This window comes from Bos indicus, chromosome 21 (assembly GCF_029378745.1).
Source record: "Bos indicus isolate NIAB-ARS_2022 breed Sahiwal x Tharparkar chromosome 21, NIAB-ARS_B.indTharparkar_mat_pri_1.0, whole genome shotgun sequence".
NCBI classification, from domain to species: domain Eukaryota; kingdom Metazoa; phylum Chordata; class Mammalia; order Artiodactyla; family Bovidae; genus Bos; species Bos indicus.
The window spans coordinates 58,258,837-58,284,170 of record NC_091780.1 but is presented as its reverse complement, the minus strand read 5'-3'; the positions used below and the strand labels follow the sequence as shown (position 1 = coordinate 58,284,170).

The following is a 25,334-nucleotide window of genomic DNA, read 5'->3' as shown; positions in this document are numbered from 1 at the left end:
GAAAAGTCTCTGATGCTGGGAGGGATTGGAGGCAGGAGGAGAAGGGGACGACAAAGGATGAGATGGCTGGATGGCATCACTGACTTGATGGACGTGAGTCTGAGTGAACTCTGGGAGTTGGTGATGGACAGGGAGGCCTGGCGTGCTGTGATTCATGGGGTCGCAAAAAGTCGGACATGACTGAGCGACTGAACTGAACTGAAGCAGGTTTAAGATGTATACACTGAGAACTATAAAACATTGATAAAGGAAACTGAAGATGATTTAAGGAAATGGAAAGATATCCCATGCTCTTGAATTGGAAGAATTAATGCAGTTAAAATGGCCACACTACCCCAAACAATTTACAGATATAATGTGAATCCTATCAAATTACTCATGACTTTTTTCACAGAACTAGAACAAATAATCCTAAAATTTATACAGAACCACAAAAGACCCAGAATTGCCAAAGTAATCCTGAGGAAAGAGAACAAAGCTGGAGGTATAACCCTTTCAGACTTCAGACAATACTACAAAGCGACATTAATCAAAACAGCATGGCTTTGGCACAAAAGACATACAGGTCACTGGAATGGAATACATAGCCCAAAAATAAATCCACACACCAATGGTCAATGAATCTTCAATGAAGGAGGCAAGAATATACCATGGAGAAAAGACAGTCTCTTCAAGTTGTGTTGGAAAAGCTGGACAGTCATATGTAAATCAATGAAGTTAGAACACTCACTTACACCATATAAAATAATAAACTCAAAATGGTTTAAATACTCAAATATAGGGATTTCCCTGATGGTCCCCCTAGAGACTAAGACTCCACGCTCCCAATGCAGGGAGCCCAGGTTTGATCCCTGATCAGGGAATTAGATCAAACATGCTTCAGTGAAGAGTTCCTATGTCGCAACTAAGGATTTTGCGTGTTGCAACTAACAGATCCTGCATGCTATGACTAAAAGATTTCACATACTGCAACTAAACCCAGTGCAGCTAAATAAATACAGAACTATTTTTTAAAAAGACTTAAATATAAGACATAACACCATAAAACTCCTAGAAGAGAACATAGGCAAAATATTCTCTGACACAAATCGTAGCAGTATTTTCTTAGACTGTCTGCCAAGGCAAAAGAAAGGAAAATAAATAAATAAACAAACAGGATCTAATCAAATGTGCAAGCATTTGCACAACAAAGGAAGATATAAACAAAATGAAAAGCAAATCTACAGAATGGGAGAAATTATTTGTAAATGAAGCAACTGACAGGAGCTTAATTTGATTTAAAGTCAAATCAAATAGTAATTATATTACATATATGTGGACAAAGTGCTTCAATTAAAAGGCAAAGATCATGAAAACTGAGTTTAAAAACTAGAACTATATGCTACTTACAAGACACACATGAAATACAAAAATATTAAAAAGTTGAAAACAAAACATCAAAAAATATCACACATGCACTCTTGAAAGCTGGTGTAGATATATTAGAATAAAACAAAGTACATTTTAACAGACAAAAAGGCATTATTAGTAATAAAGACATGCACTTCATAATGGTAAGTTTCAGTTCACCAGGAAGATGTGTGTGTGTGCTCAGTTACTTCAGTCGTGTCCGACTCGTTGTGACCCTGTGGACTGTAGCCCACCAGGCTCCCTTGTCCATGGGATTCTCCAGGCAAGAATACTACAGTGGGTTGCTATACCTTCCTCCAGGAGACATTCCCAATCCAGGGATCGAACCCCCATCTCCTGTGTCTCCTGCATTGCTGGCAATCTTTTTTTACCTCTGAGCCGCCAGGGAAGCCCCACCAGGAAAATACTGTCTTCTAAATTTGTATGCATCTAATAATACAGCTCCCAAATTTATACAGCAAATATTGACAGCTACAAGGTGGAATATACAAATCGACAGTCATCATGGGAGAGTTTAACATTCTACTCTTGGTAACTGATGGAAAAAATATGCAAAAATGCAATAAGGATATAGAACATTTGAACTATACAATAAAAAAATTTATTTAATTGACATACATAGAACACAGTACCAAACAATAGCTAAACATAAGTTCTTTTTAAATACAAAGGAACATTTACAAAAATGACCATAAACTTACTCTAAAGAAAGTGTTAAAATTGTCAAAGTAATGAGATAATATGAAGTATATCGTCTGACTATAGAGGAATCAAGCTATAAATCAATACAAAACTTCACTACAAAAATCTCCTTATGATTAGAAATTATCATCCTTCTAAATGATGCATGAGTCAAAGAAGAAACCTCAAGGAACTTAGAACTCAGCATAGCATAGGAGGTTTTAGCCAGGACAAGGCAAGAGACACAAAAGACATAAGGATTGAAAAGGAGACATTAAACTGTTCTTGTGCTTGTGCTAAGTCACTTCATTCATGTCCGATTCTTTGCAACCCTATGGACCGTAACCTGCCAGGCTCTCCTGTCCGTGGATTCCCCAGATAAGAACATTGGAGTGGGTTGTCATCCCTTCCTCAAGGGATCGAACCTGTGTCTCCCACATTAGCAGCCAGGTTTTTTACCACTAGGGCCATCTGGGAAGCCCTAAACTGTTATCATTCAACAATAATACAGATTTACACATGAAAAATTTTTAATAAGTGTTTGCACTTATTAAAAAGTGTCTGCAAATATATTATTAGAATTAAAAAGTGAATTTATCAAGGTGGCCAAATATAAGATCAGTATACCCTGATGGCTCAGACAGTAAAGAATCTGTCTGTAGTGCAGGAGACCCAGGTTTGATCCCTGGGTTGGGAAGATGCCCTGGAGAAGGAAATGGCAACCAATTCCAGTATTCTTGCCTGGGAAATCCCATGGGCAGAGGAGCCTGGCAGGCTGCAGTCCATGGGTTCCCAAAGAGTCAGACGTGACTGAGCAACTAACACTTTCATTTTCGTACTAGAATTAACTGCACACCTACATATTAGCAAAAAGGGTTATAAAATGTAATTTCTAAAAGATTTATCATTGATAATAACATCAAAAGATAAATGAATGCCTAGTGACAGACTACATGAGTCATAGGCAAGACATCTACACAAAAACCAGAAAACAGCATTGAGGGGAACTAAAGAAAGCCTAACTAATAGAAGAAAGATACTCTGTTTTGGTTTGGAAGATTCAGTACTACCAAGGGGCCAGTTTCCCAAAATGATCTGGATTCAAGGCAATCATCAATCAAAATCTTAGTTGCTTAGGTATGTGTTTGTGTATGTTTAACTTGACAAACTCTTCAACTTAGCAAAACTTGAAGGAGGAAGAGAAGAAGGAAGAGGAAAGCAGGGGGAGACAAGGAAGAGATCAACAATTATGGGGTAGAAAGATCTGCACTAAAGGATATAAAATTTTATTATTATCCATTAAAACTGGATAGATTCATACCCTCTGATCCAGTACTTCCACTCTAGGCATATATAACAGAATTGTATGTGTGTGTATACTCAAAAGATATGTGGAAGAATGTTCACAGCAGCATTATTTATAAGAGCCAAAATGTGGGAAAACCCAAATATCCATCAATAGGAAAACCGATACATAAACTGTGGTACATACATTTGGTAAAATATGTATATAGAAAAAAATGAACAACGTGCAGTTATGCTCAACCCATGAACAAATCACACACACATACGTGTGTACACAAATGATGTGTGCACATTCCATGTATATAAAGTTCACAAATAGGCAAAAATAATCTCTGATGTTGGAAACAAGTCTAGTGGTTAACTATGGGACAGAAGGAAAGGCAATCATCGTAGTAAACATGGTGGGAAATGTTCCATATACACTTAAAATTTGTATTACTTTATATGTGTATAAGGCACCAATAAAATGGTTTAAAGCATTTTAAGTTATGTGGAGATAAAATCAATATAATAAAATAAATAAGAACTTGATGAGGAGGAAGTTATGACATAAAAGGATTGGAAAGGCTTTCTTGTATTTTAAGCTTATATACAACTCAAAAATCCAATTGTACTAATGTAGAATTAGACATTTGGTAGGCTAGGCCAAAGTCTAACCTCGTAGCACTATCTTTAGTTAGTAGCACTTTATCTACTTTTGCCACAATCTCAGTCTTAGAAATGTATTTGTGCCACATTTTTGTCCTGTAATTCAGGTGGAAACTACACAATAACTGGTGCTCACCTTTGCTAACAAAGGCTGGAGAAATATCAATCACCTCAGATATGCAGATGACACCACCCTTATGGCAGAAAGTGAAGAGGAACTCAAAAGCCTCTTGATGAAAGCGAAAGTGGAGAGTGAAAAAGTTGGCTTGAAGCTCAACATTCAGAAAACGAAGATCATGGCATCCAGTCCCACCACTTCATGGGAAATAAATGGGGAAACAGTGGAAACAGTGTCAGACTTTATTTTTCTGGGTTCCAAAATCACTACAGATGGTGACTGCAGCCATGAAATTAAAAGATGCCTACTCCTTGGAAGGAAAGTTATGATCAACCTACATAGCATATTCAAAAGCAGAGACATTACTTTGCCAACAAAGGTTCGTCTAGTCAAGGCTATGGTTTTTCCTGTGGTCATGTATGGATGTGAGAGTTGGACTGTGAAGAAGGCTGAGTGCCGAAGAATTGATGCTTTTGAACTGTGGTGTTGGAGAAGACTCTTGAGAGTCCCTTGGACTGCAAGGAGATCCAACCAGTCCATTCTGAAGATCAGCCCTGGGATTTCTTTGGAAGGACTGATGCTGAAGCTGCAACTCCAGTACTTTGGCCACCTCATGCGAAGAGTTGACTCATTGGAAAAGACTCTGATGCTGGGAGAGATTGAGGGCAGGAGGAGAAGGGGACGACAGAGGATGAGATGGCTGAATGGCATCACTGACTCGATGGACGTGAGTCTGAGTGAACTCCAGGAGTTGGTGATGGACAGGGAGGCCTGGCGTGCTGCGATTCATGGGGTCGCAAAGAGTCGGACACGACTGAGCGACTGATCTGATCGGATCTGGCCTATTGTAGCAAGAAAATTGCTAAATGGTTTCTTTCTCCCCAGAGAAGCAGAGCTTTATAGAACACTCTAATGGCTATTTCATTGCCAAGAAACCTGTAATTCTTGCATCATTAAGACTTGTATTTAATGACCAAAATAATTGGGGTACTCTTTTGTTTATGATAAATACTAATAAACTGAAAAGAAGCAAACATTGTAGATTGCCAAATCCTCACTGTTTGATCTTCTTCATATGAGCTATAATATTCCCACGTTACTATCCTTTAAAAGCAATCAATACATTAAATATAAACATATGCATAGTTAAAATTACTAACAATGATTAAATCTAGGTGGCTATACGTGTGCTCATAGTATTAGTCTTTTCTGTATTTGAACTTTTCTGTAATTGAAAAACGTCATAATGAAAGGGGAGAGGTAACTTTGCAGAATTATATATAATATGATCTATTTTATTTTAAGAGGTACATCACAAAAACTGGAGGGAAATAAACCAAAATGTTAACAATGGTCATTTCTTGGTAATATTTTTTTCTCTCTTTCAGATTTCTATAATTTTTCTAAAAACAAATCTTTCTTTTACAAAAAAATAAAATTTATGTCTTAAAAAGGAAACACATCACTGGGAAGACATACAATGTTGCTGCTCCCTAAGAAAGCATTTAATCTTTGAGTCCATAAAATTCTATCTCCGCATAATTTTATTATGGAGAACATTTAAGGTTGTAAAGCCATCTAAATACTGATGATACCGTTTAGTGCATATTTCATTGCAGGAAGAATTGCAGAAAATTTCCAGTGCTCCAGCTAAAGTTTAATTACAGAACTGAATTGAGCAGAAAAATATAGGTTTTTAATTAAGATGATCTAGGATCAAACTCAAGCTGTGCTCTTTTATTATTTGTGTAAGTTTAGTGATATTACTTAAACTCTGTCCCACTCTTGATCTATAACATTAAAATAAGAAAATATACCTCCCAAGATTTTTGTGAGAATAAATTGAAAAAAACTGTCTGTAAAGCTAAATATGGTGCTTGGCCCACATATTCTGTTCAGCTAAGAGCAGGCTAAAATATGAAATGAAATACTTAGCAGCTAGACCAATGTCTGACAAACAGCCAGCGCTGGATAAATTGTAATACATAGAACAGAATGATTTAACTTTTCCCATGATCTCTTGTTTCCTGCACAGAATGCCATGCCTCACTAGCATGGGAGTTCCAAGACAGCTGCTTCCCTGGACGGAGGGTGGCAGGTAGCAAGCATATAAGGACACATGGCAAGGATGGAAATGTGTCGGGGTATGAACACAAGAATGGATTGAAAAATGAATGCCTGTAGACAGAAACGTCTTGTTCATAAATGCCAAGAAAAGATGAAAGAGTCTCTTTGGTCTCAGTAAGCATAGGCTGAGCTATTCCGGGGAGACAGCTTTGGCTGTCTTGGCCCTTCCAAGAGGGTGTAGTCACAGGGTAAATGGAACTGGCAGTCACTCTGTGGGCTTCTAAGATGCTCTGAACAGGCAAATCTCATCATGTGGTTTCTCCATTTAAAACCTGTCCGTGGTTTCACTTTGCTGCTAGGATAAAATCCAAACTCCTTCGTAGGCCATCAGGCTTTCTGCTTCACTCCCAGCTAGTCTCCTCCTGTCCCTCCACTACCTGGCTACATAAGACTTTTTTCAGTTCCTAAATACAACTGTGCAGTTTCTGGCCTCCAAGTCTGAATCCATGAAGTTTCTTCTGCTTCAAACTCACATTTTATCCATTCATGATTCACTCCCCTTATGACTCTATCTATTGTGTGCATAACTTTCAGGTATCACCTTACATGTCACACTCTCCAGAACCTTTCTTGACAATTTAACCTTCTCCAAATTAACCCACCACTGGGGTGAGGTCAGAGGCCCTTCCTGTGTGTTCCCACAGCTCTCTATATTTGCTCTGGTGGCTTAGATGATAAAGAATACACCTGTAATGTGGGAGACCTGGGTTTGATCCCTGGGTTGGGAAGATCCCCTGGAGGAGGGCATGGCAACCCACTCCAGTATTCTTGCCTGGAGAATCCCCATGGACAGAGGAGCCTGTGTGGGCTACAGTCCATGGGGTCACAAAGAGTCGGACACACAGCACTGTGCTTCTTACACTGTAAGGTGGTTTCCTGGTCTTTCCACCACAATTGGAATGCCCAGGCCAATGCTTCAGCCTGTTTTTATTAAATAACTGTACCACCAGTGCCTAGAATAATGTCTGGTTAGTAGTAGATGCCCCACAAATATTTGCTGAATAAATGAATGAATTTCCATATTTAAACTGCATTAAGTTCCATGAGGTCTGGTTTTGTGTCAATTCTTCTATTGTCAATATATAGTTCCTGCCACATGCTCTCTCTTTCATGCAGTATTCTCAAATATTTATCAAATAAATCAGCTTCATTTGATATTAGTTACCTATTCATATATCACATAAATGTTTATTTCTGGGATATATTGAGAACTGATTGGTATCAAATTTTTCAGTCATTTCACCTTTTATGAGTGTTTCCAAATTCTTGCCTTTACACTCAAATTATCCACTTAGCAACACTTAAACATCCTCTACTATTAAAGATATAAAACATAAATAATACCAATTTCCATTTTTTCAAATTTCTTACTATCTACCTTCATCATTTCCGTTAATACCATTGTTATCACTAAGGCTAATATTTGTTCCGAGTATAGAATAAGCTTACCAAGGACCATCAATATCTCTAACACTTGGCTTTAATCAGAAACATAAAACAGACATCTGTATTAAGTTAAATCCCCTTTGAACCACCTCAAATCACCAAATGCCAAGAAAGAAGTACATTCTTATAACATCTGTGTACAGTCCTACCATACCTTGAATAAAAGCAATGCCAAAATATTTACCTCTTACATTTTCATAAGAATATGTATACAATAAAGTGGGGGTGAGAGGGTAGACAGGGGCATCAGAAATGTTATTAGCCATATACTGCTTCTTTGATTTTATAACATAAACATTAACGACACAGAGGCTAGTTTATTTCATTTTTGGTAAATGTATGTCTTTACAATAAACTCAGTGTTTACTTGCTGTTTATTAATTATACCAGTATTCACCAGTGGTTGACTCTTTATGTCCAACTAGGCTTTCAGGGTCATTTAATTTTTATTTAGTGCCTGAATTTGTAATGCTGAAAGCACTCCAAGTCTTCTCACTAGAGCAGAATCAGCCGCTAGGGACCCTGCTAAATCTGCACCAATCTGCAGCATTACTAATTGCTGACACCTTGACGGTGATCAATATGATTAGCAATGGTAACACCAGAGGCCAGTGTATAGCAAATGGGGCTGAAACTTAATGCAATTTGCTATGATGTCATAAAAGATTTGAAATTAATTTTAATTAATTCATTTTTATACCACCTAGTTTCAGAAAGGATTTATAACACCATCTAAGGGTACAGTAAACATAATCTAACAGTATTTAAACAAATAAGTAAGCGAGCCAAATATGGCATGAGAGAAATCAAGATGGGGCACACAGAGCTTGTCTTCCCTTACCTGTGTACTGCAAGCCCCTGTACTCGCTTATTGCCCCTGGAGGTTTTAAATTGGGCCAGTAATGGAACAGCATTTGCACAGCTGGAGGTTTCACTTGTGAAGGCCCATAGGCTATCACATACAAAAGATCCTAAAGAAAACAAGAAGCATGTTTTCACCAACATCATCAAATAAAAATAAAGGTAGCTCATTCAATATTACCAAAGCAGTGAAAATTCTAGTGGAGGGATTGAAGTGGTTAATTTCCCTGGAACTTCATCATCTAGGTGGCCTTTGCAGATTAAGTCACATTAGAATCTTCTTTTTATTATTTTCATGGGTGTTGTAAATAAGCCAGCCCTGGTAGTGTTCAGATGTACACTATCTTTTAACATATTCTTTTCTATTCAGAATAATGGGGAAGATTTTAGAACGGCATAAAGCCAGTTTGCCAAACACTACATTTTTAAAAACATTTCTGTAAAACATATTTTTTAATAATTCACATCTATTTGAAAGAAGAAAGTTTCCCAAGAAACCTTTCAAATTAAATAAAACTGTCACATTGTACAGTATTTGCTAAATTCCACAAACGAGAGATATCCAATTACTGCTTCTGTCAAGTCACTCTGCTCTTCAAATCTCATTTCTTCTCTAAATGATAAGTAATTAACCAGTAAGCAAAGAATTATAATTTCTACCACACCAAGATAATAAGACATCAATAAATTTGACCTAAACAATAGTTTTAACATGCAAACAACTTTTACTCTATTATATAAATTCAATTTGTGACTATGAGTTTAACGTGGCCCCAAACTTACTTTCCAGACTTCCTGTTTATATTTCATGAGGCATTCCAATAATTGACAATGATACACTGAAAGGAAGAAAATATAATTGGTACATGAAATGTAAATACCAGACAAAAGATCCTGTGTAATAAACTATATTAGTAGGACTCTTCACTCTAATCATTAAATTAGAAATTGCTTATTTTCATGTATTTATACCTATCAAAAATCATATAAACCTTTGACTTTATCAAGTTTTATTTCAAGATCCCTGAAAAGTATTTTATTTATCTTATTAGCATAGGAAATATTAAGAAAACTCCCTAGGAATCATACTTTTATAATATAAACATATTAATGTAATTAAGAATGATGCAGAAAAAAAAATTGCTTAATCATAGTAAAAGTTCACATTACTTGAGTGTTCATTTTGTGCCAGGTATTGAGCTTAAGAGCTTTAAACATTATGTATTTCATAACCACCATGTTGCAGCTAGAGAACAAAGGTTTGGTTTTCTATCTTGCCCAAGTTTGGATAGATAGCAAGAACAGACTGATGGATTAGAAAAGAGGTCTTTTAGCACCAATTCATCTAGTTGAGGAATCCTTAAAAGCTATACAGCGGCAAGCTTCTTTAATTTGCCAATGTTTACTTGTGGAAGAAAGATATTTTCACCCTAGTTAGATACATATTTGATATCTTCCCTAACCTATCTTCCAACCTTATCACAGCACTGAAGCTGGTCTCCCTTTAGTCACCAATGACCTCTGAGTCGTTCAGCTCCATGGAGACTTTTCAGTCCACCTATCATTCGACCTTCATCAATTCAGCACTGCTGAACACCCTCTTTCCTTGACTTAACGACTGCCCCTCTCCCGTTACCTGTGGCAGGCAGTGCTGTTGCTACTCAACTGCTGTAAGCAACCCTTTCTTCCTTGTTCAGCTCCCAGTACACAGACTGCAAAGCAGGACAACTTGCCAGATTTTGTTGCAGCTGGGAAAGCCACATGACTCAGTGCTGACAAGCAAGACGTAATGGAATCTGCTGGGGAGCTTCTGAGACTCATTTTTCCTCTTTGACAAAAGGAAAGAGGCACACCAGGAGACTTTTCTCTAATCATCCTGACTGATCTTATTTTTGATAGGATTTGATTGGATATATTTTTGAAACCCATTTTTTAGATATGGTTGTTTAAGAATATGGGCTTCCCGGGTGGCTTAGTGGTAAAGAATTCTCCTGCACTACAGGAGACATGGGTTTGATCCTTGAGTCAGGGAGATCTCCTGGAGAAGGAAATGGCAACCCACTGCAGTATTCTTGCCTGGAGAACTCCATGGACAGAGGAGCCTGGCCGGCTATAGTCCATGGGGTCGTAGAGAGTCAACACGACTTAGTGACTGAGCATGCATGCATGTAAGAATATTCACTGTGGCATATCTTGCAAACATGAGAAGAAATTCAAGAGAAACCCAAAGATGGCATCTCAGACCCCTGATACAGCTATCTCCAAGACTTCCTATTAAGTAACAACAAACATTTTTATAGCTTAAAGCCTATATTAAAAGCCAAACAGCTCTCTGCCTCCTTGGCAAGCTCCTCCTCTTCCATTGGGCCAGTATCTGCTGGAGTTCCTGAAGGTCTGATCATAAATAAAATCCACTTTTCATTCTATGTCTCTCATGAGCAATGTCACACTCATATACAGCAATGCTTCAGAAATACTACAAGTTCCATTACAGACCATACCAAATACTGCAATAATGTGAATCATAAAAATTTTTTGGTTTCTTCAGGCATATAAAAGTTATGGTTGGACTATACTATAGTCTATTAAGGATGCAATAGCATTATATCTAAAATAAAACAATGAACACACCTCAATTGAAAAATATTTCATTGCTAAAAAATGCTAACCATCATTTGACAATGCAGAGACGCTACAAAACTTCGTAAAAAAACACAAGATCTGTGAAACATAGTAAAAGAAGATATGACTGTACAACTTGACTTATCATCTATATACAACTCAGTGTATAATAGCATTGAACATGAGGGCTCAAAGTTCATTAATTCTAGCCCAGAATTCTGTAACGGGTTAAAGACTCATAATACAACTTCTTAATTACTATTACCTCTTTTTTCCTGAAGGAAGCTGATTTATTTGCATTTTTGTGTTTTGCTGTTGTTCAGTTGCTCAGTCATGGCCGAATCATTGTAACCTCAGGAACTGCAGGATGTCAGACTTTCCTGTCCTTCACTATATCCTGGAGTTTGCTCAAACTCATGTTAATTGACTCAGTGATGCCATCCAACCGTCTCATCCTCTGTTGCCCACTTCCCCTCCTGCTCTCAATCTTTCCCAGCATCAAGGTCTTTTCCAAGGAGTTGGTTCTTTGCATCAGGTGGCCAAAGTATTGGAACTTCAACATCAGTCCTTCCAATGGAATTCAGGGTTGATTTTCTTTGGGATTGACTGGTTTTATATCCTTGCTATCCAAGGGACTCTCAAGAGTTTTCTCCAATACCACAGTTCAAAAGCATCATTTCTTTGGCACTCAGCCTTCTTTATGGTCCAACTCTCACATCTGGACATGACTACTGGAAAAACCATAGCTTTGACTAGATGGACCTTTGTCAACAAAGTGATGTCTCTGCTTTTTAATATGCTGTCTAGGTTTGTCATAACCTTTCTTCCAAGAAAAAACATCTTTTAATTTCATGGCTGCAGTCAGCATTCACAGTGATTTTGGAGTCCAAGAAAATAAAGCCTGTCACTGTTTCCATTTTTTTCCCCATCTATTTTCCAAGAACTGAGGGGACTGGATGCAATGATCTTAGTTTTTTGAATGTTGAGCTTTAACGCAGATTTTTCACTCTCCTCTCTCACTTTAATCAACAGGTTCTTCGATTCCTCTTCACTTTCTTCCATAAGGATGGTGTCATCTGCATATCTGAGGTTATTGATATTTCTCCCAACAATCTTAATTCCAGCTTCAGCTTCATCCAGTGTAGCGTTTCATATATGTACTCTGCACTCAATATGCCAGCAAGTTTGGAAAACTCAACAGGGGCCACAAGACTGGAAAAGGTCAGTTTTCATTCCAATACCAAAGAAGGGCAATGCCAAAGAATATTCAAACTACCACACAATTGCACTCAATTCACATGCTAGCAAAGTAATGGCCAAAATCCTCCAAGCAAGGTTTCAACAGAACGTGAACCAAGAACTTACAAATGTACAAGCTGGATTTAGAAAAGGCAGAGAAACCAGAGATCAAATTGCCAACATCCGTTGGATCATAGAAAAAGCAAGAGAGTTCCAGAAAAAAATCTGCTTAATTGGCTATGCTAAAGCCTTTGACTATTTGGATCACAACAAACTGTGGCAAATTCTTAACTAGACAGGAATACCAGACCTCCTTACCTGCCTCCTGAGAAACCTGTATGCAGGTCAAGAAGCAACAGGTAGAACTGGACATGGAACAACAGACTGGTTCCAAATTGGGAAAGGAGTATGTCAAGGCTGTATATGTCACCTGCTTATTTAACTTCTATGCAGAGTACATCATCTGAAATGCCAGGCAGGATTAAGCACAAGCTGGAATCAAGATTGCTGGGAGAAAAACCAAGAACTTCAGATATGCAGATGACACCACCCTTATGGCAAAAAATGAAGAGGAACTAAAGAGCCTCTTGATGAAAGTGAAAGAAGAGAGTGGAAAAGCTGACTTAAAACTCAACATTCAAAAAACTAAGATCATGGCATCCAGTCCCATCACTTCATGTCAAATAGATGGGGAAACAATGAAAACAGTGACAGACTTGGGCTCCAAAACCACTGTAGATGGTAACTGCAGCCATGAAATTAAACTATTTTTAATGAATTTCATGAAATGAAATTTAAAGATGCAAGCTCCGAGAGTTGGTGATGGACTGGAAAGCCTGGTGTGCTGCAGTTCATGCGATCACAAACAGACACGGCAGAGTGATTGAACTGAACTCTTCTGTCTTTTCTAAATACAGCTTGTACATTTGGAAGTTCTCAGTTCATGTACTGTTGAAGCCTAGCTTGAAGGATTTTCAGCATTACCTTGCTGGTATGTGAAATGAGTGCAATTGTATAGTAGTTTGAATATTCTTTGGCATTGGAATAAAAACTGACCTTTTCCAGTCCTGTGGTCACTACTGAGGTTTCCAAATTCACTGGCATATTGAGTGCAACACTTTAGCACCAGCATCTTTTAGGATTTGAAATAACTCAGAAGGATTTCCATCACCTCCACTAGCTTTCTTCATAGTAATGCTTCCTAAGGCCCACTTGAATTCACACTCCAGGATGTCTGGCTCTAGGTGAGTGATCATACCACTGTGGTTATCCAGGTCATTAAGATCTTTCTTGTACAGTTTTTCTGTGTATTCTTGCCACCTCTTCTTAATCTCTTCTGCCTCTGTTAGGTCCATACCATTTTTGTCCTTTATGGTGCCCATTTGCATGAAATTTTCCCTTGGTATCTCTAATTTTCTTGAAGAGATCTTGACGAGATCTCTCCCCATTCTATTGTTTTCTTCTATTTCTTTACAATGTTCCTTTAGGAAGGCTTTTATCTCTCTTTGCTATTCTCTGGAACTCTGCATTCAAATGGGTATATCATTCCTTGTCTCCTTTGCCTTTCGCTTGGCTTCTTTTCTCAACTATTTGTAAGGCCTCCTCAGACAACCATTTTGCCTTTTTGCATTTCTCTTTCTTGGGGATGGTTTTGATCACCACCTCCTATACAATGTCATGAACCTCCGTCCGTAGTTCTTTTGGCACTCTGTCTATCAGATCTAAACCCTTGAATCTATTTGTCACTTCCACTGTATAGTCATCAGGGATTTGATTTAGGTCATACCTGAATGATCTAGTGGTTTACCCTACTTTCTTCAATTTAAGTCTGAATTTTGCAATAAGGAGTTCATGATCTGAGCCACAGTCAGCTCCCAGTCTTGTTTTTGCTGACTGTATAGAGTTTCTCCATCTTCAGCTGCAAAGAATATAATCAGTCTGATTTCGGTGTTGACCATCTGGTGATGTCCCTGTGTATAGTCGTCTCTTCTGTTGTTGGAAGAGGGTTTTTGCTATGACCAGTGCATTCTCTTTGTAAAACTCTGTTATCCTTTGCCCTGCTTCATTTTGTACTCCAAGGCCAAACTTGCCTGTTATTCCAGATATCTCTTGACTTCTTTCTTTTGCATTCCAGGCCCCTATGATGAAAAGGACGTCTTTTTTTGGTGTTAGTTCTACAAAGTCTTGTAAGTATTCATAGAACCATTCAACTTCAGCTTCTTCGGCATTAGTGGTTGAGGCAAAGACTTCAATTACTGTGATATTGAATGGTTTTCCTTGGAAGTGAACTGAGATCATTCTGTAGTTTTTGAGATTGTACCCAAATACTGCATTTCAGACTCTTTTGTTGACAATGAGGGGTACTCCATTTCTTCTAAGGGATTCTTGCCCACAGTAGTAGATATAATAGCCATCTGAATTAAGTCGCCTATTCCTGTCTACTTTAGTTCATTGATTCCTAAACTGTTGATGTTCACTCTTGCCATCTCCTGTTTGACCAATTCCAATTTTTTAGGACATAGAGAATTATTACTGAGGTTATGTGTAGGTTTTCCCCCCAGTGTTATTGAGATATAACTGACATACAACAATGTATTAGTCCAAGGTATATCATCTTCTCTCAAATATTTTAAAGACTGCTTGAACATAACATGTCTAAAATAGACCTCATGATCTTCCCTTAGAAGCCTGGTCTTTCTCTTCCAGTGTCTTCTTTCTCAGGGATATCCAATATGTCACCAAACCCTAACAATTTTTACTTCCTGAATAGCTCTCAGATATATCCACTTTTCTTGGCCTCAATCAACCCTGGCTTTTACATGTATAGACAAATGCAACGGCCTCCTCATGGGTCAATCTGTATCCACTCTGGCTCCTTTTATTCCATTCTAAGCTGCAGCTAGGGTGACACATACGTGCGTGCATGCTCAGTCGCTCAGTCATGTCTGACTTTGTGTGACCCTGTGGACCGTAGCCCACCAGGCACCTCTGCCCATGGGATTCTCCAGACAAGAATTCTGGAGTGGGTTGCCATTACCTCCTCCAGGGTGTCTTCGCAAGCCAGGGATTTAACCAGCGTCTCCTCCATTGGCAGGCAGATTCTTTATCACTGGGCCACCTGGGAAATCCCAGTGACACACACACAAACACTCAGTCTTTCAGTACCTCCCCATTAGACTCAGGATGAGCGCAGGACTCCCAGAGCCCACAGCATCCTGCGTGTTCTAACCTGTGGGTGTCTACAGTCTCGTCTCACACCAGGCAGCCCTCACTCTGAGCTCCAGCTACAGTGACCTGTCAGTCCCACCTGCGTGCAAGTTTCCCTTCTGACACATAAGAGCCCTCTGCCTGGAAAGCTCCACTCCCTGATAGGCCTTGTTAATGCTACTCATCCATCAGTCCTCAGACCAAAGGTTTTACTCCCAGAAAAGCTTTCCCTAATCTCTTCAATAAAAGAAAAATCCCCTTTTATAGGGTCTCATCATAGCACAATGTACATCATTCAAAGCACTTGTCACAATCGAAACTGGACACTTGCTTGTGTAATTATTTGGTTAATATCTTCTCCCTCCACCACATGATAGGCTTCACAAAGAGAGAGGAGGGGTTGCACCAAGCAGATACTCAGTAACTGCTTGTGGAGTTTATAAATGGTCCTCTAGATTGGGAACTGTGTGAAGCCATGACTGCTTTCTCTGGTCTGGGGTACTTTCTCTTCCACAGGGTCTGCTCTTCTCCTTGTATTTGCTACACGAACCTTGTTCACAGGAGGCCACTGACTATCCATGAACAGACCCAGAGAGTCCCTTTATTTAAACTGCCTCCTCTCCCAGAATGCCCCACTTACCCCGTCAATCAAAATTCTATACGATTTTAAGACCCATGATCAAGTGGCACAAAGCCTTTCCTGATCATTTCAACCCATACAGTTCTCTCCTCTGATGAATTAACAGTATCCGTAGAATTTATTCGGTACTTTTTACATACTACTTTACATTGTAAATTAATCATTTATGTGAATAAGCCTAATCTTCCCAATTAGACATAAGCTCCATAGAAAGCACCATGTCTAACATTTCAGGGTGGTTTTCACAGTGCTGAGCACAGAGGAACGTACACAGGAGTTACGCAATGAATTCCTGGTACCTGAGCAAGAACTCGGCTCTCTTCCTGATATACAATCAGGTACAAGGATCAAGCTTCCACTGGCTATCTCCCCCAATAAAAGTTCAAAGGATAATAATGTCCTACCCACTTAGTCACAGAGAGCCCCCTGGTGGACAGCACCTCACTTCTTCCGTTTCCCCCATCACCAGATTAACTTGCTGTCCCACATGTCATTCTTAGTATAGAATAGCTGGCTATACATGTCCCCCCATGAACAGATGAAGACACGGATTTAGAAATAACAGAAGTAACACTATTTGATAGCAGTGGTTTCCCAATGAAACATTCAACTCCAAGAAGACAATGGCAGATTGTAGAGATCCGTGTTTCCATTTACTGAGCGGTGTCCATGATGTGCCACATCATTATGCTGACGAAGCACATCACACAGACCCAAGCCATTAAATCCTCACAACAACATTTGTAGTTATTGCAGGAAGAATTATTTCCATTTCGGAAGTGAGAAAACTTAGTTTTAGGGAAGTTGAAGAACTTGCTCATGGTTAAGCTAACTGGCAATTTGTGCTGAACTCAGATGTGAACTCACATACCCTTAACCTCAAAGCACATGATTCTACCCGACCTGCTAAACTGCCTCCCAACGTGGAAATTAGGACCAAAGCCTGATGCAGAGTTTAGTTAACTAACTAGATTCTCAGAGACTTAGATAACTAACTAGAGACTTAAACGAACTAGATTCATTATATTCTAATAAATATAAATGACATTATGAGGATCCTTTAAGCCAAATAGAGATATGAGATATAACTTCCTCCAAATATATATTTTAATTAAACTCATATAATAATCATAAGGGATTTCATATTTGAAGGATGATATTCCAGATTAAGAAACATTAAGATTTTGAAATGAAAAGAAAAAATTGGTTTCCTCATCCTGAGTCAAAAACTCAATTATTACTCATTATGTAATTAAGTAGAAGGTCAAAAACAGGGCCCCCAAATTTGTCTACTAATGAAAATAAACATTGAGATCATGTCTTAGCATGTGACTCCAATAGTCAGCCTCTTTTAGGTTAGTTTCCTGAAGTTCATCTGCAGTGACCCTAATAAACGGAAATCAAACAAAGTATATCAGATTAAATCTGCTTAACATTACTAGTAATCAAAGAAACACAAATCAAAATGAGATATTGTTTTTTATCTAGTCATCTCTACACAAATGTTATAGCACTCTATAACAGGGTACAGTGTATTTTCATACATAATTAGTGGGAATATTGAAAATTTTTTCAAGCCCTTCAACCCATTAATCCCTCTTTTATGAACTTACTCTAAGGAAACAGTCACAAATATAATAAAAGATTTACGTGCAAGGATATTCGTATGGTATTAGAGTAGCAAATTCATAAAATATTCACAGTGGTCATCTGTAGTTCTTAGAACTGCAGGTGATTGTTTTTATTTTTATTATTATTATTTTATTTTTATTTCAATCATTGAATTATTTCTATATACTTATATTCAAGCCATTTCCAGTGTTCTAAAACTGTTCTCCAATATTCTAAAAATATCACTAGCCAATAAGATTACTACTAACATCCAGAGGCAAGTAAAACTTATTTCAATTTTGAAGTCTGTTTTCTAACACAACTCCAGTTGTCTATTCACCAAAAGAAAATCTCCTAAGAATTTCTAGTTTGCCTATTTGATATCTTATTCAATTACTGGTCTTGGAATTAATAAATCCATCCAAATTTCCACTTACCTGGGTTGGATGTGTACTGCATTGCAATCATTAGCATGGATGATGCAGAGAGATTAACATGGGCAGGAACGCCTTCTCTCCTTGAGGAACCCACTAAAACCAAAATTATTTTGATTAGACACAATTTATACATATGTATTTGTATATTTATATTTATTTATATATTTTGTTACTACTTTGCATAGGGCAAGAGAGCTGAAAAGAAACTTGAAAAAATTAATAGAAGTTTTGCATAAATGAAATCACAAAATTTGTCCTGGCACACAAACACTACCGTAGTCTTTATCATAGGCATATTTAGTGAGAATCTTCAAGGAGCAGGAATAATGCCAGAATGTAGTGCAATAGTTACATCAGAATTTTACTTAGATGTGATCTCTGTTTCCAATATGTTTTTATCTAGGTAGAAAAGAAAGAAAAAACAAAATCCTCTGTGTATCCAAATACAACGCATGTTGAAGTTTATCCCAATAAGAAAGTAAAAATAAAAGGTTTTTTAACACAACTTGAATGTATTAAGAGATGCAACTGAAAGAGTCTACTTATAATGGGCACTATATTCACTTAGTAACAAACACAAATTTTAAATCATGCATAATAAAAAACAGTATATTAATTTAAAAATTATTTTCAACTCTCACTTATCATTAAACAATTTTATTCAAACCTTCACATGTAACTTCAGCAACAGCAGCTTAATTGCCATGACAATCACTCTTTTACTTTTCCAGAGCTTACCATTTTCATATCCACCTGAGTTGTTTGAAATAAAGCACTTTTTGAATCTGTGAATAATGCTGTTGCTGGACATTTTATCCTGTCCCACAGTATTCAATCACAAGGTCAGTTGGATTCTTCAAAATTCATCTTATAGCAGTAAAATTGTGAATGCCATGTGATAACCACTTACACATTGCTTTCAAGACATCTTTAAGTGGCTTGTTTACAAAGACATCCAACACTGTTTCAAATCTCTCTTTTTTAATGAGTGTATCAGGTAACCTCTATAAGCATCCAGAACTAGCTCTGACGGAGGTCACTCGAGGTAACATGTTGTCTCCAGTGTACTTTATTATTCTAAGCACAGTAACAGAGAGGGCCCACAGTAGAGAAACTTTACAAGGACTCAAATAGAAAATAGAATTCCTTTTCTGGGATAATTGCAGAAATAGCAGAAATCTTGCCTTATAGTTGGGCTGCTGCGGCAAATTGTCAGGAAAGCACAAACAGAACAGTAGATAGTGAATAAACACGCTCATAAAGTCAACTCTCAACTTCCAACACAGACTGCAGAAGACCACCAACACAGCCAACAAGAAAAAAGCAGAGAGCCCTAAAATCTGTCTTATTTTAAAACATTAAAGTGCAATGTGTAGGAATAATATCTCACCTACAGCCAAAAAGAATAAGATAACATAATAAAACACATGTATAAAAGAAGTATTAAAGCACTAAAAGAGGTTTATCATATAATGAAGAAGACAAAAAAAAATTTAACATGATTCTCTTTTAATTTACATTTTAAAAATGAGCACCACAAGGGACACTGTGGCCATTACAATAGTTTACAGAAATACACAAACAAATAAAATGGATCTATAATTGAGTCCCATTTACCTGAGTTGGTTTTTATGAATCACTTACTTCTGGGATGCTGCTAACCCACCAAGCCAGTGATAATCAGGAACAAAAATTAGCTTGGTTATACAATATAAATAAGTATTAATACTTATACAAAGACATGAAGATCAGTTCACTGATCTTAGATGTTAAAGTTGATGAACTAAGTAATCAAGGGAAAAAATCTTTGGGCCAAATTCAGACTTTAGCCAAGGAGCTTGTTCAAATTGGGCTTCCCCGCTCAGACGGTAAAGAATCTGCCTGAAACGCAGGAGACTCAGGTTCAATCCCTGGGGGAAGATTCCCTGGAGGAGGGCATGACAACCCACTCCAGTATTCTTGCCTGGAGAATCCCACGGACAGAGGAGCCTAGAGGGCGATAGTCCATAGGGCCACAAAGAGTTGGACATGACTGAATGGCTGATACTAATACTTGTTCAAATTCAGCTTCAGGGGACCCATATCTACAGAGTCTAACTCAGTTGAAAAGCAGGAAAGCTGTTTAATAAAGACATCAAATGATTCTGACCAAGTGGACCTTGGAGCTACATTTGAGAAGTACTACTAGAGGGATGAGAATAAGAAAGGAAATACTTCTGGGGCAGCTCAGTGGTTAAGACTCTGCCTTCCAATGCAGGGGATGCAGGTTCGTTCCTTGGTTGGGGAACTAAGATACCATATGTCGCAGTGTGCAGCCAAAAATTTTAAATAAATAAAACTTGGGAAAAAAAGAAAGGAAATATTTAATAAGGTGTCCAGATGTGCGAGGAATAATTGCACACCCTTGGGTTCTTTGGTTAAAGGGGAGAAAAGCAAAAGAAAGTGTAGCCTTCAACATAGGCAAGGAAAAATAATTATGTGTATACTATATCCATTCCTTTGGGGACAAGTGTCTCACCTTTGTTTAAATTCATTTCAAACTTAAATGAGAAGTGTTTCTTAAAAATGAGAACTACTATTAAGGGAGGCTGAGAATCACTGTGCCTGGAGACACAGTGGGAGAGATGCCCAAATATCTCAGATGATTTAGGTGAAGTTCATTTGGAGAACAGTCCAAATGGCTTGGTGACTTTTGGATGTCCCTCCTAACCCCTACAAATCCATGCTCTCCCTCAAGAAAGGTCAGGACCAAAGCCAAGAGTGTTCCCCTGACTCAAGGCCTCCGAAACCAACTCCAGCACTTCTTTAAGTAGACTGTGCCTTGCAATTTCTTAGTCTTCTAATGGACTGAACAAAGTCACCACAATTCCAATTTAATAAACATGCAGAGACACACATCATTTATTGAATCTTGTTAAAAAGGCATGATGCAAACAGACATGCAGCTTGTCCTCATGAGGATGTATAAGGTCAAAGCTGCATACAATGGAAGGAACCAGAGAATTAATCAAAATAAGGAAATTTTACATGCAATATTGTGCTCAGGAAATACAATTAAGTCTTAAGACCGATTCCTCTTAAGACCTGATCCTCTTAGCACTACCAAAACAATTACTATATCATTCCCTCCTTCTATGAACAACAACAATTTCTTAATCTGTTCCTGCATTTTATAATTCCTAATACATTATCAGAAATAGCTCTTATATGATTCTCCGCAAAAAAAAAGTATAGCGGAAAGCCATTTTATAAAAGAGAAATCAAATTTTGCACAAGAATACCAACCTAATTATTAGGACTATGGCCTAAGTCACTTGACTTCATAGTTAATGCTCTAGTCACTTAGTCACACAGTATTTTTTCAGTATCTCCTACATACGAGGCATTATTCTAGACGCTGGGACACAGCTGTGTATAAGACAGGCAAGTCTTTGTCTTTATGAAGCTTAAATGCTAGAATTGTGCTGTACAATATAGTAGCCACATGTGGTTAAATTTAAACTAATCAAAAGTAAATCAGGCATAGTGGTAAGAATCTACCTGCCAACGCAGCAGACATGGGTTTGATCCCTGGTCCAGGAAGATTCCACATGCCATGCAGCAACTAAGCCCATGAGCCACAACAACTGGGCCTGTGCTCTGGAGTCCACAAGCCCCAACTCCTGGGCCCTTGCCCTGCAATAAGAGAAGCCAGCGCACCACAGAGAAGAGTAGCCCCCGCTCTTCGCAACTAGAGAAGGCCCACATGCAGCAACAAAGACCCAGCACAGCCATAAATAAAAAATAAATCTTAAAAAGTAAGCTAAATTAAAAATGCAGTTCCTCTGTCTCATTAGATATATTTCAAGTGTTCTGTTCCCACGTGTGGCTAGTGGCTATTCTATTGAATAGCGCAGGATTTTAAATAACCTTTCCATGACTGCAGACAGTTCTGTTGTGTTATTCTAGAGGAACAGGAAACAAATACCTGTGAAGAAATACAAAGCAGGGCAAGGGAATAGGTAGAAAATGATAGAAGGTCCTGTTTGAGCTTGAAGGTAAAGAAGGGCCTCTGGGAAGCCGTACTACTGGAGCTGAGACTTGAAGGGAGTGAGCAAGCAAATCATGTGACCATCTGCAAGAAGGGCTTGTGAGACAGAGGAAAAAAGCCTGGAGCAAAAGCAAAACCTGGTGCCTTTATGAAACTGCAGCAAGGCCAATATGAGCCCAGCAGAGCGAACGCTAGCGGAGGCAAGGGATGAAGTAGTAAGATAAGCTGGGGCCAGATAGCAAGGCAGAGGCGCTGAATTTGATTTGCAGGAGTGATGGGAAGCTACTAGTTGTTTTCAAGAAGGAAATGACATAATTTGATTTCCATGTTTGGAGGACAGCTCTGGCTTTTTGGTGGAGAGCAGGCTCTGGGAGGGCTAAGAGTAGAGGCTGGGAGACCAGCTCAGAAGTTATTGGATGCTGTCTACCTTTTTAAGGGGTACAGAGAAGGGAATCACCTGGGAAGAAAAAAAACATTCTGATGCCAATTCTGCTATATGACAGAATCATTTCCTGTGCTGCCTGGATTAGCAAGTGGCCTCTGTTTGTGTACGCAGAGGTAACTGTGCTCCCTGAGACAGGGTTTGAGCATAAGATACCTGTGCTGTCAGGTCATATGGGTTCAACAAAAGATACCATGACCCTGAAGTCTATGCAGCATTAAAATATATGCTAAGATTGGTAGATAAATAAAAAGTCATAGAGACAGGATTGCCCATCAACACAAGAGGTGTTCTGTCAGGTTCTATGAGATCAAAAACTGGTATAACAATTACTGTTATTATATGACACACTCTCAGGAAAAATTCCCAAGCCCCAGCAGATGGCCCCTTATTTCAAGCAATATTTAAGATGATGAAATGTCATGTCACCATGTAATTTTGAGCAGAATATTGGAAAGGGTTGCAATGAGATTTGACACATCTGTCCTTTGACTGTGTGTTTTGGTCTGTTATAAACTGGTATAACATCGGACAACATTCAAAGGCCATTATCATATGTTATGCCATGGCCTTCAGAACAAACACTGTGATGTAGATAGGAACGTTACAATTATTCACAAATTTACAGCTAAAGAAACTAAAGTTAGATGAGATTGTGAGATCTGCCAACAATCAAAAGACTTCATTTCAGTGCTTCTGGATTCTTATTCCAAAATATTTCTCATAATTCAATATTAAAGCTCCTAAAGTATACTATTATATAGAATTGATGCTTTTGAATTTTGGTTGGAGAAGACTCTTGAGAGTCCCTTGAACTGCATGGAGATCAAACCAGTCAATCCTGAAGGAAATCAACCCTGAATATTCATTGGAAGGACTGATGCTGAAGCTGAAACTCCAATACTTTGGCCACCTGATGTGAAGAGCCAACTCACTAGAAAAGACCTTGAGGCTAGGAAAGATTGAAGGCAAAAGAAGGGACGGCAGAAAATGAGATGGTTAGATAGCATCACCAACTCAAAGGACATGAGTCTGAGCAAATTCCAGAGAGAGCAGAGGACAGGGAAGCCTGGCATGCTGCAATCCATGGGGTCACAGAGAGCGGAACATGACGTAGTGACTGAACAACAAAAAAGTATAGTAATATCTACCTTACAAAAACAGTCATTAGCTAATAAAACATTTTATATATAAAATACTACTTAAATTCATTAATATCTTACACTGGTATTTTACTGTGTTTTTTTCTATTATATTTACTTATTAGTGTTTGGAAGATCATAGAACATAATATGCATCCTCTGTAGCAGCAGTAGAACAAAAAAATGATACAGGGCCAAAGGCTTAGAAGCAGATATTCAATTAAATCATACAGTTGCTTTTAATTCCATGCAAAGATCTAAATGAACCTTTGTTGTCTAAGGGTAAGTGACTTTTGAGGAAATTAAAGTTGGAAAAGAAACTAGATGAGACTACAGTTCAGGATGCCAAGATACCACTAGAAGGATCTTTCACAGATATAACTGTTCAGCTTTATTATTCGCTTTAAAATAATGTATGCTACATCAAATAATGTTCATTTGGGACCTCTTTTCCTTTTCTCTGCCAACATCCAAACTTCAGTTTGGTGCACAATCACAGAACCTTCGTGGAAAAAGAGAGATTTCCATGGTGAAATGCAAATAACTTTCTCATTCTTAATAATTCCTTTATATTTATGTATATGTATATTACACAAAGCCTATTGCACACATATGGAATTAAAACAAGTGTATCTTAATATATATACAAGATATATATATCTTAATATATATACAATCTTAATATATATAAAATAAAAACAAGTGTATCTTAATATATATACAAGATATATATATCTTAATATATATACAATCTTAATATATATAAAATAAAAACAAGTGTATCTTAATATATATACAAGATATATATATCTTAATATATATACAATCTTAATATATATAAAATAAAAACAAGTGTATCTTAATATATATACAAGATATATATATCTTAATATATATACAATCTTAATATATATAAAATAAAAACAAGTGTATCTTAATATATATACAAGATATATATATCTTAATATATATACAATCTTAATATATATAAAATAAAAACAAGTGTATCTTAATATATATACAAGATATATATATCTTAATATATATACAATCTTAATATATATAAAATAAAAACAAGTGTATCTTAATATATATACAATATATATATATCTTAATATATATACAATCTTAATATATATAAAATAAAAACAAGTGTATCTTAATATATATATAATATATTGTATATATATACAATAATGTATATACATTTGTATATACTATATATATATATAAGATATATATTTACCAATATATATCTTAATATATATACAAGGCAATAACAAAAAAAGGTTATGTCAAAGAAAGTTTTATAATAAATTACACTTTGCTTTGCAGCACCTCAAAGGAATTATTTAAAATAAAAGCACA

General features: G+C 37.4%; 1 protein-coding gene across 11 annotated transcripts in view; it reads right to left on the bottom strand.

The window, feature by feature from the left end:
• The window catches only part of UNC79 (unc-79 homolog, NALCN channel complex subunit), a 288,494-nt gene that overhangs the window by 195,239 nt on the left and 67,921 nt on the right, over positions 1-25,334 (bottom strand). For 10 of the 11 annotated variants that reach the window (XM_070775592.1, XM_070775586.1, XM_070775587.1 and 7 more), the window contains exons 5-7: positions 18,353-18,445; positions 9,380-9,435; positions 8,577-8,706 (exon numbers count right to left, since the gene is read on the bottom strand). In XM_070775592.1, the coding sequence (XP_070631693.1) occupies positions 8,577-8,706; positions 9,380-9,435; positions 18,353-18,445 (279 nt within the window). Of the gene's footprint in view, positions 1-8,576; positions 8,707-9,379; positions 9,436-10,232; positions 18,277-18,352; positions 18,446-25,334 lie in introns of those variants that run through there. The other variant, XM_070775597.1, reaches the window with a different exon arrangement.